The sequence below is a fragment of the Sardina pilchardus genome, chromosome 20 (genome assembly GCF_963854185.1).
Source record: "Sardina pilchardus chromosome 20, fSarPil1.1, whole genome shotgun sequence".
NCBI classification, from domain to species: Eukaryota; Metazoa; Chordata; class Actinopteri; order Clupeiformes; family Clupeidae; genus Sardina; species Sardina pilchardus.
The window spans coordinates 30,343,000-30,360,499 of record NC_085013.1 but is presented as its reverse complement, the minus strand read 5'-3'; the positions used below and the strand labels follow the sequence as shown (position 1 = coordinate 30,360,499).

At 47.6% G+C, this 17,500-nt stretch overlaps 1 protein-coding gene across 1 annotated transcript in view; it reads right to left on the bottom strand.

Moving 5' to 3' along the window:
* Positions 1-17,500, bottom strand: part of kcnh5b (potassium voltage-gated channel, subfamily H (eag-related), member 5b) — a 42,567-nt gene that overhangs the window by 24,134 nt on the left and 933 nt on the right. Inside the window, exons 2-6 of the mRNA XM_062522208.1 lie at positions 16,530-16,650; positions 15,939-16,045; positions 14,819-14,947; positions 11,452-11,570; positions 9,384-9,776 (exon numbers count right to left, since the gene is read on the bottom strand). Coding sequence (XP_062378192.1) covers positions 9,384-9,776; positions 11,452-11,570; positions 14,819-14,947; positions 15,939-16,045; positions 16,530-16,650 — 869 coding nt within the window. The remainder of the gene's footprint in view (positions 1-9,383; positions 9,777-11,451; positions 11,571-14,818; positions 14,948-15,938; positions 16,046-16,529; positions 16,651-17,500) is intronic.

Genomic DNA, 17,500 nt, shown 5'->3' with positions numbered 1-17,500 from the left:
GACACACACAGAGACAAACACACACACACACACACACACACACAGACAGGGCCAGACACACAGAGCCCAGGGGGATGTCATTTGCAGCAGCACAGCATGACACCGTTGACTGTGGAACAGAACAAACATCACCACGGCGATAGAGGCCCGGAATGTTCCAGGGAACCACGACATTCCAGAACAGTCCTGCACGCAGAGATGTGAGGAGAGAGGAGAGAGGAGGAGAAGAGGAGGAGAGGACGGGAGGAGAAGAGAGGAGAGGAGGGGAGGAGATGAGAGATTAGGAAAACAAGAGGATGAGCGGAGGAGAGAGAAGAGGAGAGGGTGGGAGAGGAAAAGAGGGGAGAAAAGAGGAGGGGAGAAAAGAGGCGGGGAGAGGAGGAGGAGAGGGGAGTGTCGAGATGAGAGGAGAGTATTGGAGAGGAGGACAGGGCTGTGAGGAGATGGAATGAGGAGAGGAGAGGAGAGATGAGGAGGAGAGGAGAGATGAGGAGGAGAGGAGAGATGAGGAGATGAGAGGAGGAGAGGAGAGATGAGGAGATGAGAGGAGGAGAGGAGAGATGAGGAGAGGAGAGGAGAGGAGAGATGAGGAGGAGGAGGGGAGGAGAGGAGAGATGAGAGGAGAGTATTGGAGAGGAGGACAGGGCTGTGAGGAGATAGAATGAGGAGAGGAGAGGAGGAGAGAGGAGGAGGAGGAGAGATGAGGAGGAGGAGGAGAGAGGAGGAGGAGAGGAGGGGAGGAGAGATGAGGAGATGAGAGGAGGAGAAGAGGAGAGATGAGGAGGAGAGGAGAGATGAGGAGGAGAGGAGAGAGGAGAGATGAGGAGGGGAGAGGAGGAGAAGAGGGCTGTGAGGAGAGGAGAGGAGGAGAAGAGATGAGAGGACTGTGGTGTGTGACAACAGACTCATGAGAGTTTGTTTGGCTCTCAGCTAATGGAGTCATTAGATAGACACTGGACAAGTCAGAGCCTCAAGCATTGCTCTGTGTGTCTGTGTGTGTGTGTGTGTGTGTGTGTGTGTGTGTGTGTGTGTGTGTGTGTGTGTGTGTGTGTGTGTGTTCTCCATCATTAGGCTCAAAGACAGGGAATCTCTGTGGACATCAGGTTGCGTAACAGCAGCATGTAGCTCAGACAGGACTTCCCTCAACTATACCAGCAACCAACAGGATAGGCAACGCACACACACACACACACACACACACTTCCCTCAACTATACCAGCAACCAACAGGATAGGCAACGCACACACACACACACACACACACTTCCCTCAACTATACCAGCAACCAACAGGATAGGCAACGCACGCACACACACACACACACACACACACACACACACACACACACACACACACACACTTCCCTCAACTATACCAGCAACCAACAGGATAGGCAACGCACACACACACACACACACACACACACACACTTCCCTCAACTATACCAGCAACCAAGAGGATATAGGCAAAGCACACACACAGACTCACACACTCACTCACAAACACACACACACACACACACACACACACACACACACACACTGCACACTTACACACAGTTTGTGAATACTCTGACAGAATAATGCATTATACATGTGTGTGCACTTAGTCACATACAGTTGCTGTGCTTTACACCAACACCCCGGCACGGGACAAAGTGCAGACATCATTTCTGAAGTTCCCGTTTTTAAGACACTAAGACAGTGAAACTGGACGTAAACATGCACATTAAAGTCAACCAAAATCGTTTCAGACATGCTGCAAACATCTTTCTTGTAAACGAGGGTTTGAAATGCTTGTTTACGCAACTCTAAAGAAAATACATGTTCCTGGGGTTTTGGTGATTTGGAAACAGACGTTACAGTAATGGAATACTCTCCAGACTGACATGCAGAGCAAATTCAAATGTGCAAACAGGCTTGTCTGGGTTCAGCCGGGCTAGTCAGGTAGTGTAGCCATATAGAACTCTACTACAAGAGCCTAGTCAGGTAGTGTAGCCATATAGAACTCTACTACAAGAGCCTAGTCAGGTAGTGTAGCCATAAAGAACTCTACTACAAGAGTCTAGTCAGGTAGTGTAGCCATAAAGAACTCTACTACAAGAGCCTGGTCAGGTAGTGTAGCCATATATAACTCTACTACAAGAGCCTAGTCAGGTGGTGTAGCCATATAGAACCCTACTACAAGAGTCTAGTCAGGTAGTGCAGCCATAAAGAGCTCTACTACAAGAGCCTAGTCAGGTAGTGTAGCCATATCACTACAAGAGCCTAGTCAGGTAGTGTAGCCATAAAGAACTCTACTACAAGAGCCTAGTCAGGTAGTGTGTGTAGCCATATAGAACTCTACTACAAGAGCCTGGTCAGGTAGTGTAGCCATATAGAACTCTACTACAAGAGCCTGGTCAGGTAGTGTAGCCATATAGAACTCTACTACAAGAGCCTAGTCAGGTAGTGCAGCCATAAAGAACTCTACTACAAGAGCCTGGTCAGGTAGTGTAGCCATATCACTACAAGAGCCTAGTCAGGTAGTGTAGCCATATAGAACTCTACTACAAGAGTCTGGTCAGGTAGTGTAGCCATATAGAACAAGAGCCTAGTCAGGTAGTGTAGCCATATAGAACTCTACTGCAAGAGCCTAGTCAGGTAGTGTGTGTAGCCATATAGAACTCTACTGCAAGAGCCTAGTCAGGTAGTGTAGCCATATAGAACTCTACTACAAGAGCCTAGTCAGGTAGTGTAGCCATATAGAACTCTACTACAAGAGCCTAGTCAGGTAGTGTAGCCATATAGAACTCTACTACAAGAGCCTAGTCAGGTAGTGTAGCCATATAGAACTCTACTACAAGAGCCTAGTCAGGTAGTGTAGCCATATAGAACTCTACTACAAGAGCCTAGTCAGGTAGTGTAGCCATATAGAACTCTACTACAAGAGCCTAGTCAGGTAGTGTAGCCATAAAGAACTCTACTACAAGAGCCTTCAGGCATCAGCAGGCCAGAGGCAGAGCAGAGAATACAAGAGAGGAGAAGAGAAGAAGAGAGGAGAAGAGGAGAAGAGAGGAGGAGTGATTCTTGAGGGAATACCAAACTGGAGACTCCGAAGAGCAACCCAACTGTAAGAACGCAGAAGGAGAGAGAGAGAGACATGCCGTTTCCCTGGCAACACTCCACAACAGAACAGCTCCGCATGGATAGAGGTCTTTCCAGGACACTCCATTTAAATCTTTTTGGAGTTTAGCAGACATTTGTGTGTGTGTATGTGTGTGTGAGAGAGAGAGAGAAAGAGAGAAAGGTAGAGTGTGTGTGTGTATACGAGAGAGAGAGAGAGAGAGAGAGAGAGAGAGAGAATGTGTGTGTGTGCGTGTGTCTCCTGATACACATGAAACTTTGAAGAGCAATGGAGTGTAGGATGTCAGTTTGGATCCCTCCTGCACCAAAGTGCCCCCATCCAATCCCCTCCCCCCCACACCCACACACACACACACACACCCCACCCCAAAGTGCCCTCCTGAGTCCCAGGTGTAGACACCGTTACTGGATGCTGAATCTGATGCTATTTGAACCCTCTGCTGTCTTTGGTCATTATTGACTGGGCTATTTTCATCCACAAATGGAGGCACTTAGACTATCCTTGGAACACACACACACACACACACACACACACACACACACCATCTTTATCCATACATGATCACAAATGCATTCCCACACATGAATGCACACAGGCAGATGGATACCTTGGTAACATGTGGTGTACCCCAAGGATCAATTCACAGACCTGCACAGATCTTCCTACATTTACCCGATGGCCCCTCTTGGAGTATTGCAAGTCTACCTTGTATTGCTACATATACTAACAACTATATTTCGGCACACATAACATCTTTGAATAGCAAGACTACTGTCAGTTTGCTACATTTTATGCTACAAATCTTAACAATTATATTTGGGTAAACATAAAATCTTTTCTCACTGAACCTGAAGGCAACCCTTGCAACCAAAACTATTCACGAGTAGACTGCATAACGTTCAACTGATGTTGAATCTGTGCTGTTTGGATGGCAGCTACAAGACATTTATAATATTCAACAACAGCGTTAGGGACAGAACAAGATGACCAGAGACTTAACCCTATGAGCCCTAAGCTGTTTTAAGGGCATTTTCACTACCTCTAGTTAGAAGCATTTATCCTGGTCATTGTAAGTGCCATTCACACATGCTACATATTGTTTTTTTCAGCACAGTCTAGGCTATCCAGATCTGCCACAATATCATGTATAAATACTTGCATTAATTTGATTTAGATTTTTAAATAATAAAAAGTTGAAAAGCGTACTATACAAATTATTACATTTTGATGTGTATCTCACCACAGCAAGCTCACATCTCGACCAAACTTACATGGTTATGTAGGCCTGACTGTCCTGAACACGGCAATATAAGAACCATGGTGGAGGTATACTTTGGGGCTGAGCAATTTACAGAAATATGTGGTGTGTGCCTTCCAGAAATAAATGGCAATTTTTATTTAGTGATGAAAAAATGACTTTTTGGCACTTTTTGCACTCCATATTGGGACACTAGCTGATCTTACATGACTTGTTTGCGGTAGCACACATGACGTGCACAGATGATGATTCTCTATAATATTTGTTTTACTGCATTGCAATGAACAAAGTAAAGGCAAAAAGTGTTTATTTGTCAAACAAATTTGGATGCAATATGAGTCTTGAATTGGATACCATACAGGAGTGTGCTAGGATCTCAAAACCGTGTTATGAACGTGACTTGTCATAGAGAAACACATGATAACATTGGATTATGAACATAGGCTATTCCACACAAAAACACGAGGTAAGTGGAGCTAAATGAAGTTATTATTTTGCTGTCACTTCGTCTATTGTATGGCCTAGAAGGTTGTATTTGGTATCTGTGGATAGCTCTAGCTCTCCTCTTTCATCTGACATGCGTGCCAAATCTTTTTGATCGCGATTTCACGAGGAAATCAAACGAGAGTAAAGGTAGCCAAAGATATATGACATTATTATTTGTTTGTAACTTCGTCTGATTTTATCATACGAAATGATCGATGTATTTGGTATCAATGCAAAGCTCTGCTTCTCCTCTTTCATTTGATATGCGTGTCATGTCTGTGCGATGCGTGGTCCGCGAGTAATTTAAGCGAGAGTTCTGGATGCGCCGGTGAACGCAGAGCAATATAGATTGTAAATATGATATACTTTGATTTAACTTCATCATTTTATTTTATTTTCATACTTGATCGTACAGACAAGTGTCTAGTGTCGTTGGAAAGCCCCGGTTCTGCTCTTTCCTGCAATATTAGTTTCATCTCGCTGTGACTAATAATAGCGGAGCAATGTAACAAAGAAAATGTGTGCGTTTTTTGACGCACTTTGCGTCCGTCGGGCTCATAGGGTTAAAGACTTGAGTTGGACTCCTGACAAAAGACTTGAGATTTTGGACTCGACTGTCCACTTGGACTGTGTGTGTGTGTGTGTGTGTGTGTGTGTGTGTGTGTGTGTGTGTGTGTGTGTGTGTGTGTGTGTGTGTGTGTGTGTGTGTGTGTGTGTGTGTGTGTGTGTGTGTGTGTGTGTGTGTGTGTGTGTGTGTGTGTGTGTGTGTGTGTGTGTGTGTGTGTGTGTGTGTGTGTGTGTGTGTGTGTGTGTGTGGAGCCCTGGGGATGTGGTGCATGTTGGGCTGCTATGCTCTGATGGGCCCCAGGAGTGGTGCATCCTTTGGGGGGAGAGCTCAGCACGAGGCCCCCCTATCCCCACAGGAGCCCCAGCCCACCAAGCCAAGCCCAGCCTGTGTGTGTGTGTGTGTGTGTGTGTGTGTGTGTGTGTGTGTGTGTGTGTGTGTGTGTAGGTGTGTGTGTGTGTGTGTGTGTGTGTGTGTGTGTGTGTGTGTAGGTGTGTGTGTGTGTGTGTGTGTGTGTGCGTGTGCGTGTGTGTGTGAGATTGCCTCCTCCATCTCCACAGGAGACCCACCAGGTTTAATCCAGTGTGGCCTTTTCCTGGTGCAACAGCAGCAAAACAAGCCACACACAAACACACACACTCACACAAACACACACCACACTCACACACACACACACACACTAACACACACCACACTCACACACACACACACACACACACACACACACACACACACACACACACACACACACACCAGGGGCCCCCAACACAGGAGCCATACACATGAACAAATTGCATCATCCTATTAGCCATAACCCAGTCTACTGCACTCTCTGAGGCTCACTAGAGCCAGTGAGGAAACCTGAATGTGTGTGTGTGTAGTCTGTGTGTGTGTGTGTGTGTGTGTGTGTGTGTGTGTGTGTAGTCTGTGTGTGTCTGTCTGTATATGTCAGTTGGTTTGTGTGACTGAAAGGCTTTCTGCATCCCCCTCTGTAAGGGAGAGAGGCTCCCCTGTTGATGGGCTGGTGTGTGTGTAACAGTATGTGTGTGTGTGTGTGTGTGTGTGTGTGTGTGTGTGACAGATCATATCACCTGTGGGGAGTTTGGATGCTCTCAGTGTTCATTCAGCTGAAACACACAAAATGCAACTCTCTGTTCGTGGTGGTGGTGGTGGTGGTGGGGGGGGGGGGGGGGGGTATATTCCTCGACTGGGTTGGCCTATTTTATTCTATCTATTGTCATCATACGGCTCTACACAATGCTGGTGAAACACTACATTCACTTGAATGGGATTTCCCAACATTCTACGGTAAATTCAATTCTGCTGAATCATATAATAAGTCAATGGCAACGAGCAGACAGTTGATCAGCTGTCTTCTAAAGAATGTTTGATTCAGGTTCCAGTTCGCCCTGTAGGCGTTCCATACATGAACTCTTACTGTACTCATGGTCCTGTACATTTAAACCTACAGTATGTACAGTGCAAGTCTACAGACATTTCAATACCTTGTCAAATGCATTATTTTGTACGACAGTGCAAATACCTTATGTCAAGAAAGCCTTTGAATTTGAGTGGAATTGAGAGAGAGAGAGAAAGAAAGAGAGACAGAGAGAGATGGAGAGATGGAGAGACAGAGAGAGAGAGCGAGAGAGAGAGAAGGGGAGAGAGATGGAGAGAGCGAGACAGTAAGGGAGAGAGAGAGCCCCGTCAGCCAGACCACCATGATGCCTTCAGACTCACTACATTACAAACAACCTCCACACCAGCCAGACCACCATGATGCCTTCAGACTCACTACATTACAAACAACCTCCACACCAGCCAGACCACCATGATGCCTTCAGACTCACTACATTACAAACAACCTCCACACCAGCCAGACCGCCATGATGCCTTCAGACTCACTACATTACAAACCTGCAACCTCCACACCAGCCAGACCACCATGATGCCTTCAGACTCACTACATTACAAACAACCTCCACACCAGCCAGACCACCATGATGCCTTCAGACTCACTACATTACAAACCTGCAACCTCCACACCAGCCAGACCACCATGATGCCTTCAGACTCACTACATTACAAAGCAGCAGCCTCCACACCAGCTGGACCACCATGATGCCTTCAGACTCACTACATTACAAACAACCTCCACACCAGCCAGACCACCATGATGCCTTCAGACTCACTACATTACAAACCTGCAACCTCCACACCAGCCAGACCACCATGATGCCTTCAGACTCACTACATTACAAACAACCTCCACACCAGCCAGACCACCATGATGCCTTCAGACTCACTACATTACAAACCTGCAACCTCCACACCAGCCAGACCACCATGATGCCTTCAGACTCACTACATTACAAACAACCTCCACACCAGCCAGACCACCATGATGCCTTCAGACTCACTACATTACAAACCTGCAACCTCCACACCAGCCAGACCACCATGATGCCTTCAGACTCACTACATTACAAACAACCTCCACACCAGCCAGACCACCATGATGCCTTCAGACTCACTACATTACAAACCTGCAACCTCCACACCAGCCAGACCACCATGATGCCTTCAGACTCACTACATTACAAAGCAGCAACCAGCCAGACCACCATGATGCCTTCAGACTCACTACATTACAAACCAGCAACCTCCACACCAGCCAGACCGCCATGATGCCTTCAGACTCACTACATTACAAACCAGCAACCAGCCAGACCGCCATGATGCCTTCAGACTCATTACATTACAAAGCAGCAACCTCCACACCAGCCAGACCGCCATGATGCCTTCAGACTCACTACATTACAAAGCAGCAACCAGCCAGACCACCATGATGCCTTCAGACTCACTACATTACAAACCAGCAGCCTCCACACCAGCTGGAACTAGCTGAGCCCACTGAGCCACATCTTAAAGTTAAAGTTAGCGGCCCAGGATAGATACACACTTACTCCAGCGACAAGAGCAGTGGGTGGGCTGGCCCTCCCTAATTTTAGGAACTATTAGCAAACATCCACAAAATAACATATTGGGTGCAATCTCCAGATACAGACTGGTGTGAGTTGGAGTGCAGGTCATGCATGTTGACCTCTGTTGCTCTGGCTTCATCTAGCAGTTTACATCTAACCAAGTGGTCATCTCCACTCTTAGAATATGGACTCAGTTTAGATGGCACGCTAACACGAAAGGAACCCTTCTGATTCAGAGCCGCTGTGTAACAATCACACATTTCTACCAGCCAAATTAGACCAGGCCTTTGCAGGATGGCACAGGAAAGGGATCCAGAGATTTAGCGATATTTACAGGAATGGGATATTTCCTAGCTTCAATGACTTGCTTTCCAAGTATGACCTTCAACAAACGGACTTATTTCGTTACTTTCAAGCTGGCTAATTTGCTAAAAGCCATAGCTGCAATGCGAACGCAATTGCAGAAAAATGTTGTTTTTGTGTGTGAAAAAAGAAAAACTCATGTAACTGTACTGATGTGTCTTTGATGTGTCTCTGTTTATAACCTTAAAAAAAGAAAAAACGTTTACCGGCCTGAATCCATGCCCTAATCCAGCATACCTCGTCCATGCTCTAATCCAACGTGCCCTAATCCAGCATACCTCGTCCATGCTGTAATCCAACGTGCCCTAATCCAGCGTACCTTGTCCATGCCCCTAGCCCACCCTAATCCAACATATCTCCTCCACGCCCTAATCCAGCATACCTCACCCATGCTGTAATCCAACATGCCCTAATCCATCATATCTCCTCTATGCCCTAATCCAGCATACCTCACCCATGCTCTAATCCAACGTGCCCTAAACCAGCGTACCTCATCCATGCCCTAATCCAGCATACCACACCCATGCTCTAATCCAGCGTGCCCTAATCCAGCGTACCTCGTCCACGTTCTTGCGTTCGCGGCGACCCTGAGCCCAGCGTACCTCGTCCACGTTCTCGAAGGCGTTGATGATGTCGTAGGGCAGGCAGGACAGCAGGTCGATGACGAACCAGGTCTTGAGGTAGTTCATGCGGATCAGCGTGGGGTCGGAGATGACCTCGCCGCCCGGGCCCACGAACGTGGTGTGGAAGTTGAGCACGATGTCCACCAGGAAGATGACGTCCACCACGCTGTCCAGCACCAGCCAGGTGACGTTGTTCTGCTTGGTCCTGAAGGAGACGTTGTAGGGCACCATGATGGCCGTGTAGAAGGTGAGCACGAGGATGACCCAGTCCCACGTGGTCTTGAACGTGCAGTAGTGCAGGATGATGTGCGGGGGCGTCTTGGGGGCCTCCTGCTTGTACTGCGGCAGGATATCCGAACCCAGCTGCAGCACCTGCCACCACAGACAGGGGGAGCCAGAGAGGGAGAGATACAGTACACGCAGCAAACTTCAAAATGGTTATACATTCAAGACATTATCATGATGGGAGTTCATTATACTGAAATGTCAACAACATGTGATCCTGTGGGAGTGATACTGGGAGCAGGGGTGGAGGGCATAATCGTGATTCTGTTTTTCATACCATTGTACTGGTTTGTTTCATAATGAAAGCAGTGAATTGAGGGAGAGGCTGAAAGTGGGTGAGTGACACAATTACGTTGTGTGTCACTCTGTCTGTGTCTGTGTGTATGTGTGTGTGTGTGTGTGTGTGTATGTGTTATGAACACAGAAAGGGCTGTCACTGCTGAGGGTGATGAAAACTACAGAAGAGCCAGAGAGAACGACTTAAAAAGAGAGAGAGAGAGAGAGAGAGAGAGAGAGGGAGAGAGAGAGAGAGAGGGGGAGAGAGGGGAGGGTGTAGAAGGGGAGTAGAGATGGTAGAGAGGAGGGAGGGGGAGGAGAGAGCCAAAAGATGATAATAAAAGACACACCATCAAAATTGATTCTGGACACACACATACACACACACACGCAGATACACTCACTCACTCACTCACTCACTCACTCACTCACTCACTCACTCACTCACTCACTCACTCACTCACTCACTCACTCACTCACTCACTCACTCACTCACTCACTCACTCACTCACTCACTCACTCACTCACTCACTCACTCACTCACTCACTCACTCACTCACTCTCACACACACACACACACACACACACACATTCACATACACAGAGTGACACACAACAGCGCAGATTGGTAAAAAAATCATGCAAAGCAATTTGACCATGATACTCTACAGCCTCAACACTGGGTATCCAGGGAGGGGGTGTGTGTGTGTGTGTCAGAGTGACGGTATGGAGTGTGTGTGTGTGTGTGTATGTCATTAAGAGATGGAGAGAGGGTCAACTCTCACAAACACGCCCTGCCTTTCAACACAACACATCTAATGGGAAAAGAGAAGAGTTCAGTGAAGTGTGTGTGTGTGTGTGTGTGTGTGTAAGACTTCTTCATGGTCTCCTACATATGATCCCTCAAGCAGAAAATCATAGAAAGCAAAGATGGGGGAAGGGGCAGTAAGCAGATGATGTGGAAGAGAGAGAAAGAGAGAGAGAGAGAGAGAAACAGAGATAGAGAAAGAGAGAGAGTGAAAAGGAGAGAGTGAGAGATAGAGATACAGAGAGAGAGGGAGAGAGGGAGAGAAAAAAGAGAGAGAGAGAGGCACAGTAAAGATTATTCAAGTGAATGGCAGACGGAGAGTGATGGACTGTGCTGCTGCCAGATATGAGAACAGATACAGGTGTGTATGCATACCACTTCAGCTAGTCACGAGGGTATGTGTGTGTGTGTGTGTGTGTGTGTGTGTGTGTGTGTGTGTGTGTGTGTGTGTGTGCGCGCGTGTGTGTGTGTGTGTGTAACCCACCTCAGCCAGTCGTGAGGGCTTGTGTGTGTGTGTGTGTGTGTGTGTGTGTGTGTGTGTGTGTGTGTGTAACCCACCTCAGCCAGTCGTGAGGGCTTGTGTGTGTGTGTGTGTGTGTGTGTGTGTGTGTGTGTGTGTGTGTGTGTGTGTGTGTGTGTGTGTGTGTGTGTGCGCGTGTGTGTGTGTGTGTAACCCACCTCAGCCAGTCGTGAGGGCTTGTGTGAGCTGGTCTCGGTCTTGTTGAGGGGCGTGAGCTGCTGCAGGGTGCTTCTGCTATTGGTCAGAGCTCGGGTCAGACGCGCAAACTTAGCCCAGCCTATCAGAGAGGAGAGAGGGAGGGAGCAAACTTAGCCCAGCCTATCAGAGAGAAGAGAGGGAAGGAGCAAACTTAGCCCAGCCTATCAGAGAGGAGAGAGGGAGGGAGCAAACTTAGCCCAGCCTATGATAGAGGAGAGGGAGAGGGAGAGGGAGGAGGGGGGTGCAGGGATTCAGTGTTAAACTCAAACCGGTGATTCTCTATTCACCAAGCTGACGTCACGTCCGACCGCCGGCAGAAAAGGGCTCAACAAAGTGCCCCAGCACACAGCGAAGCAACAAGTGTGTTTTGAGTGCTCAAGAGCGAAGCCTGTAGAATTCTGGGCTATTCTCACTGCATTCTGGTGTGTTCATATGTTACTCCATAAGTAGAATGTTAGTGGTGAGGTTTGTACCCCGGTACGGGACTTCCTCTGGCTCCAGAAAGTCTGACTTTAAGTAGGGCATCTACTCTAGGCCTGCACCAAGACCTTGTAGGGCATCTACTCTAGACCTGCACCAAGACCTTGTAGGGCATCTACTCTAGACCTGCACCAAGGCCTGTAGCGTCGGGGCATCAGTGAAAAAAACATGGGCGGAAGGAGACCACATGTGGGCTGTGTGGCTGGGTTTTGGCATCTGGTCAGAGCCGGGTTTTGCAAGGGTTGCCACCTTCCACGTTGGCATGATTGACTTCACAGTGTTGTAGTACAACAGACTTGGGCTCAGGATTCCACTCTGAGACAGATCGAGGAAGTGAATTGAGAAGCCTCTTCTGCAGGCCTGCTCAGCTGCCGCTTCTAATATTGAACGATACGATAAATCACACACACATCTGCTCTAACCACCGATCCTGATCCAGCGCTCAAGCTCTATTGACCATCTTCCCTTCAGACATCAGAAACACAAGGCAACCACTAGAGACTCCAACACAATGCATCTTCCCTTCAGACATCAGAAACACAAGGCAACCACTAGAGACTCCAACACAATGCATCTTCCCTTCAGACATCAGAAACACAAGGCAACCACTAGAGACTCCAACACAATGCAAGGTGGTCAGAAGGGCTAGCACTCCAGCAGTCAGAATGGTCATTGAGGGCCACTGCCACTGGCCGGTTCGACACGTCAAATCACAGAAACGCACACACACACGACACGTCAAATCACAGAAACACACACACACACACACATTGGACACGTCAAATCAGCCAAAACGAACGCCGACGGCTCCTCCGACTGATGAAGGCGCTGGACACACCAAACAGACTCACGTCCCTGACCTCGCCTGACTGTCCAACCACATCCAACAAACGATAATCGGGTTGGTGTGTCCCGGCCTTAAAAAGACACACACACACACACACAAAAGGGAGAGAGAGAGAGAGAGAGAGAGAAAGAGAGAGGGCAAAAGAGAGAGAGAGAGAAAGAGAGAGTTTTTAAGAACTCGTTTAAAAGATGTTGTGTTCGGCGCCTCGGGCCTGTGATGATTCATGTGGCAATTACTTTGTACCAAAAGTGCTATATAGATAAAGTGCTACTGCTATCTGTTGTGTGTGTGTGTGTGTGTGTGTGTGTGTGTGTGTGTGTGTGATGTCGGTGTGTCCATCTAGCATTGAGTATTCTGTACAAAGGCTAATGTGTAGTAGGCCTCAGGCTCCTGCACTATGCTTCAGCTATATATGTGTCTCTTTGCATGTGTGTGTGTGTGTGTGTGTGTGTGTATTAGATATGGGGATATGAGGTTAAAAGCATGCTTCATTGTCTCCAGCCACTCTTTCACTCTTTCTGTACAGTAAAGTCTCGCACTAAATGTCTTTCACACACACACACACACACACACACACACACACACACACACACACACACACACACACACACACACACACACACACACACACACACACACACACACACACACACATGTGGGAAAGAGAAAGAAAGAAAGAAAGACTGGAGGAGACAGACAGAAATAGAGGAAGAGAGAGAGAGAAATGGAGGGGGGTAGATGTATGTATACTATCCTTATATGTTAAACAAAACGGCAAGGAGGTATATGTTTTCATCGGGGACCGGCGTTTGTCTGTCTGTCTGTTTGTTTGTTTGTTTGTCTGTTTGTTAGCAAGATAACTCAAGAAGTAATGGATGGATTTCGCTGCAAGAAAGAAACGATTACATTTTGGGAGTGATCCGTAATTCCGTCGGGATTCCGGAGTCGTTTATGTATTTATCTTAGTGGTGTAATGCCATGGTATGGCCACGTGGTGGCGATCTGAATAGTTTAGGTTCAAATGTATGACAACCTAGGAAGAAGAAGGCAGGCGGAGGTAGCTGCGCTCTCTGAGTGCTTTTCTAGTTTTAAACTGTTATATGTTGATTGATATGTTCAATTAAACAAATGGAACAAATTGAACACAATAAGGTTGCATCAAGACAAAAACTCAGTGGAGTGGAGTGATTCTGGCCAGAAACTCAATCTTCAGGCCTCCCGACACACACACACACACACACACACACACACACAGATCTGAACAGATCTGCATCACACAGCACTGCAGCCAGACTTCACCTCACCTGATCCCCACACTCCACTCTCACTGGGAGTGAGTGTGTGTGTGCGTGCGTGTGTGTGTGTGCGTGCGTGTGTGTCTGTGTGGGTGTGTGTGTGCGTGTGCGACAGAGAAAGAGAGAGACTGTATGTGTGTATGATCAGAGAGAGAAAGAGAGAGAGGGAGAGAGAGAAAGAGAGAGAGGGAGAGAGAGAAAGAGAGAGAGGGAGAGAGGGAGGGAGACCAAAAGACTTTTCACCACCAGCCAGGGGACACATCACAGAAAATGTCAATCATATGTTGCAGACAGGACTAAAACACACACACACACACACACACACACAGTTTTACACCAATACAGTCAAAACATAACCGTAGTAGTTCAGGACTCACTCACATGAAGCCACACACACACACACACACACACACACACACACACACACACACACACACACACACACACACACACACACACACACACACACACACACACACACACACACACACACACACACACACTCACCGCGGGTGGCGTCGTCCTCTATGGGCTGCTTGAAGATGGTGATGTCCACACACACACACACACACACACACACACACACACACACACACACACACACACACTCACCGCGGGTGGCGTCGTCCTCTATGGGCTGCTTGAAGATGGTGATGTCCACACACACACACACACACACACACACACACACACACACACACTCACCGCGGGTGGCGTCGTCCTCTATGGGCTGCTTGAAGATGGTGATGTCTTTAAAGGTGCAGAGGAACAGCACCACCTTCTCATTCTCATTCCTGATGGGGGCCACCTGCATGCAGAACCACACGGGGGTGCCTGGAACACACACACACGCACGCACACACACACACGCGCGCACACACACACACACACACAGAGAGTGGCGGGGGGGGGGGGGGGGGAGAATGAGAGAGAGAACTTTCAAACACTCTATCTTTGTAAAAGAGCTCGACAGTTCCGCCCACAGCTGATTCCGGAAGTAAGAATCCAATTGATAACCAGAGAATAAGCCGTAACATCGTAACCGTCCATGGTAGACTTACCAGCTACGACGTGACTAAGCGATTGTACAGTACCTGCTCATATAGATGCCAAAAGTTAATGGAGCATCAACCTAATTTTGAGAAAAAACCAAACAAAACCTGTCCACTTTTCCCGCGCCTGTCGTCTTGTTTCAATTTGAAAATCAAGATGGATGATAGGGCTGACGGCAAACGGTAGGAAGTAATCATCTTCTTGTCTCAGATTAATATGGAACCATGTTAAACTATCCATAAGCTGCAAATGTTCGAAATGTGTCCACGTTTGAAAAGGCTCATGGGACTGTGGTTCTTTTACTCAGAATTTAAAATATGTACACAGACTTGTACCTTTACCTTTTTGTCATTTTTCTGGTAGTTTTTGTGGCTCTAAATGATGTGTTGTATAAGTCTGAGTCACGGCGTAGCTGGTTAGCCTAAGGCATGGTCTAAAACTCTAAGGCATGGTCTAAAACTCTAAGGCATGGTCCAAAACTCTAAGGCATGGTCTAAAACTCTTAGGCATGGTCTAAAACTCTAAGGCATGGTCCAAAACTCTTAGGCATGGTCTAAAACTCTTAGGCATGGTCTAAAACTCTAAGGCATGGTCTAAAACTCTTTATATACAGATGTTTCCAAACGTCAATTGGAGAAATGAATAAGAAACTTACTTCCGGAAACTAAGCTCTCCTGGAGGAGGGACGGGACTGTCGAGCTCTATACGTGTGTGTGTGTGTGTGTGTGTGTGTGTGTGTGTGTGTGTGTGTGTGTAGAGTTAGAATACTCACGATTCTTCTTGTACAAGAGGACTTCAAAGCAGTTGGACTCATAGTTATCAAAGGTCTCTCTCACTTTCTCAATGGTCTTCTTATCTGTTAGCTCCCCATACATGAAACTAGGACACACAAACACACACACACACACACACACACACACACACACATACACCCCGGTGTGTTAAATTACAGGAGCATATTAAGAGTGTGTTTTCTATCGTCATGTGTTTGTTGTCAGTGTATGATGATGGAACCCTGCCATGACAATGTGAGACGCTGCTTCAGCTTAATCCTCCAAGTGATGCCAACACACACACACACACACACACACACACACACACCACAGCCATATTTCACCAGGTATGTGAAGTGTAGTCTTTTAAGTCTTAAGTCTTTTAAGATTAAAATCTTAGGAGAAGTCCAGTGTATGTGTGTGTGTGTGTGCTGTGGGAAAATAGATTAAATCAATTAACACACACACACAAACACACAAACACACACACACACACACACCCACACACACACACACACACACACACACACACACACACACACACACACACACACACACACACACACACACACACACACACACCCCCTCACCTGCAGGTGCTGCTCTTCTGCATGACCTCAGCACGGTGGAATCCTGAGAGCTTGCAGAAGCCGTCATTGCTGTAGACGACGGGCCACTCCACGATCTGGGCGTTCCCCAGCAGGAAGCTCTCTGGGGGACAGCAACACACACACACACACACACACACGCGCACGCACGCGCACGCACGCACGCACGCACGCACGCACGCACGCACGCACGCACGCACGCACGCACACACACACACACACACACGCACGCACGCACACACACACACACACATCCAGTGAGACCATCACACACACACACAGGTGTCTTCTGTAGGCACCCTCATCTCTAGACACACCACATGGTCAGACCGCTGTATCTCCATGGAGACAACACACACTCCAACCACTGTATCTCCATGGAGACAACACACACTCCAACCACAGCATCTCCATGGAGACAACACACACTCCAACCACAGTATCTCCATGGAGACACCACACACTCCAACCACTGTATCTCCATGGAGACAACACACACTCCAACCACAGCATCTCCATGGAGACAACACACACTCCAACCACAGTATCTCCATGGAGACACCACACACTCCAACCACTGTATCTCCATGGAGACGACACATCCTTGGCTCATCCTCTCCATCCCTGTCCTCACTCCTGTGGTCCACATCCATCCCCAGCAGAGCCACACACACACACACACACACACACACACACACACACACACACACACACACACACACACACACACACACACAGGCCTGGGCCCTGGATCTGTCTGGGTGACTTGTGGATAACCACATCAGGGGTTTTGCTTTTAGAATCTAGCTGCCATGGGTGGCATGTTAAGGCAATAACAAAATGTCTCCACTGTGAGACAATTGAAGGATTATCTTATCTGATCTTGCTGCCCTTTCACCTGATCAACCAGCATCTGTTTTGCATTTTGAACAAGCAAAAGCTTGTGGTCTCCC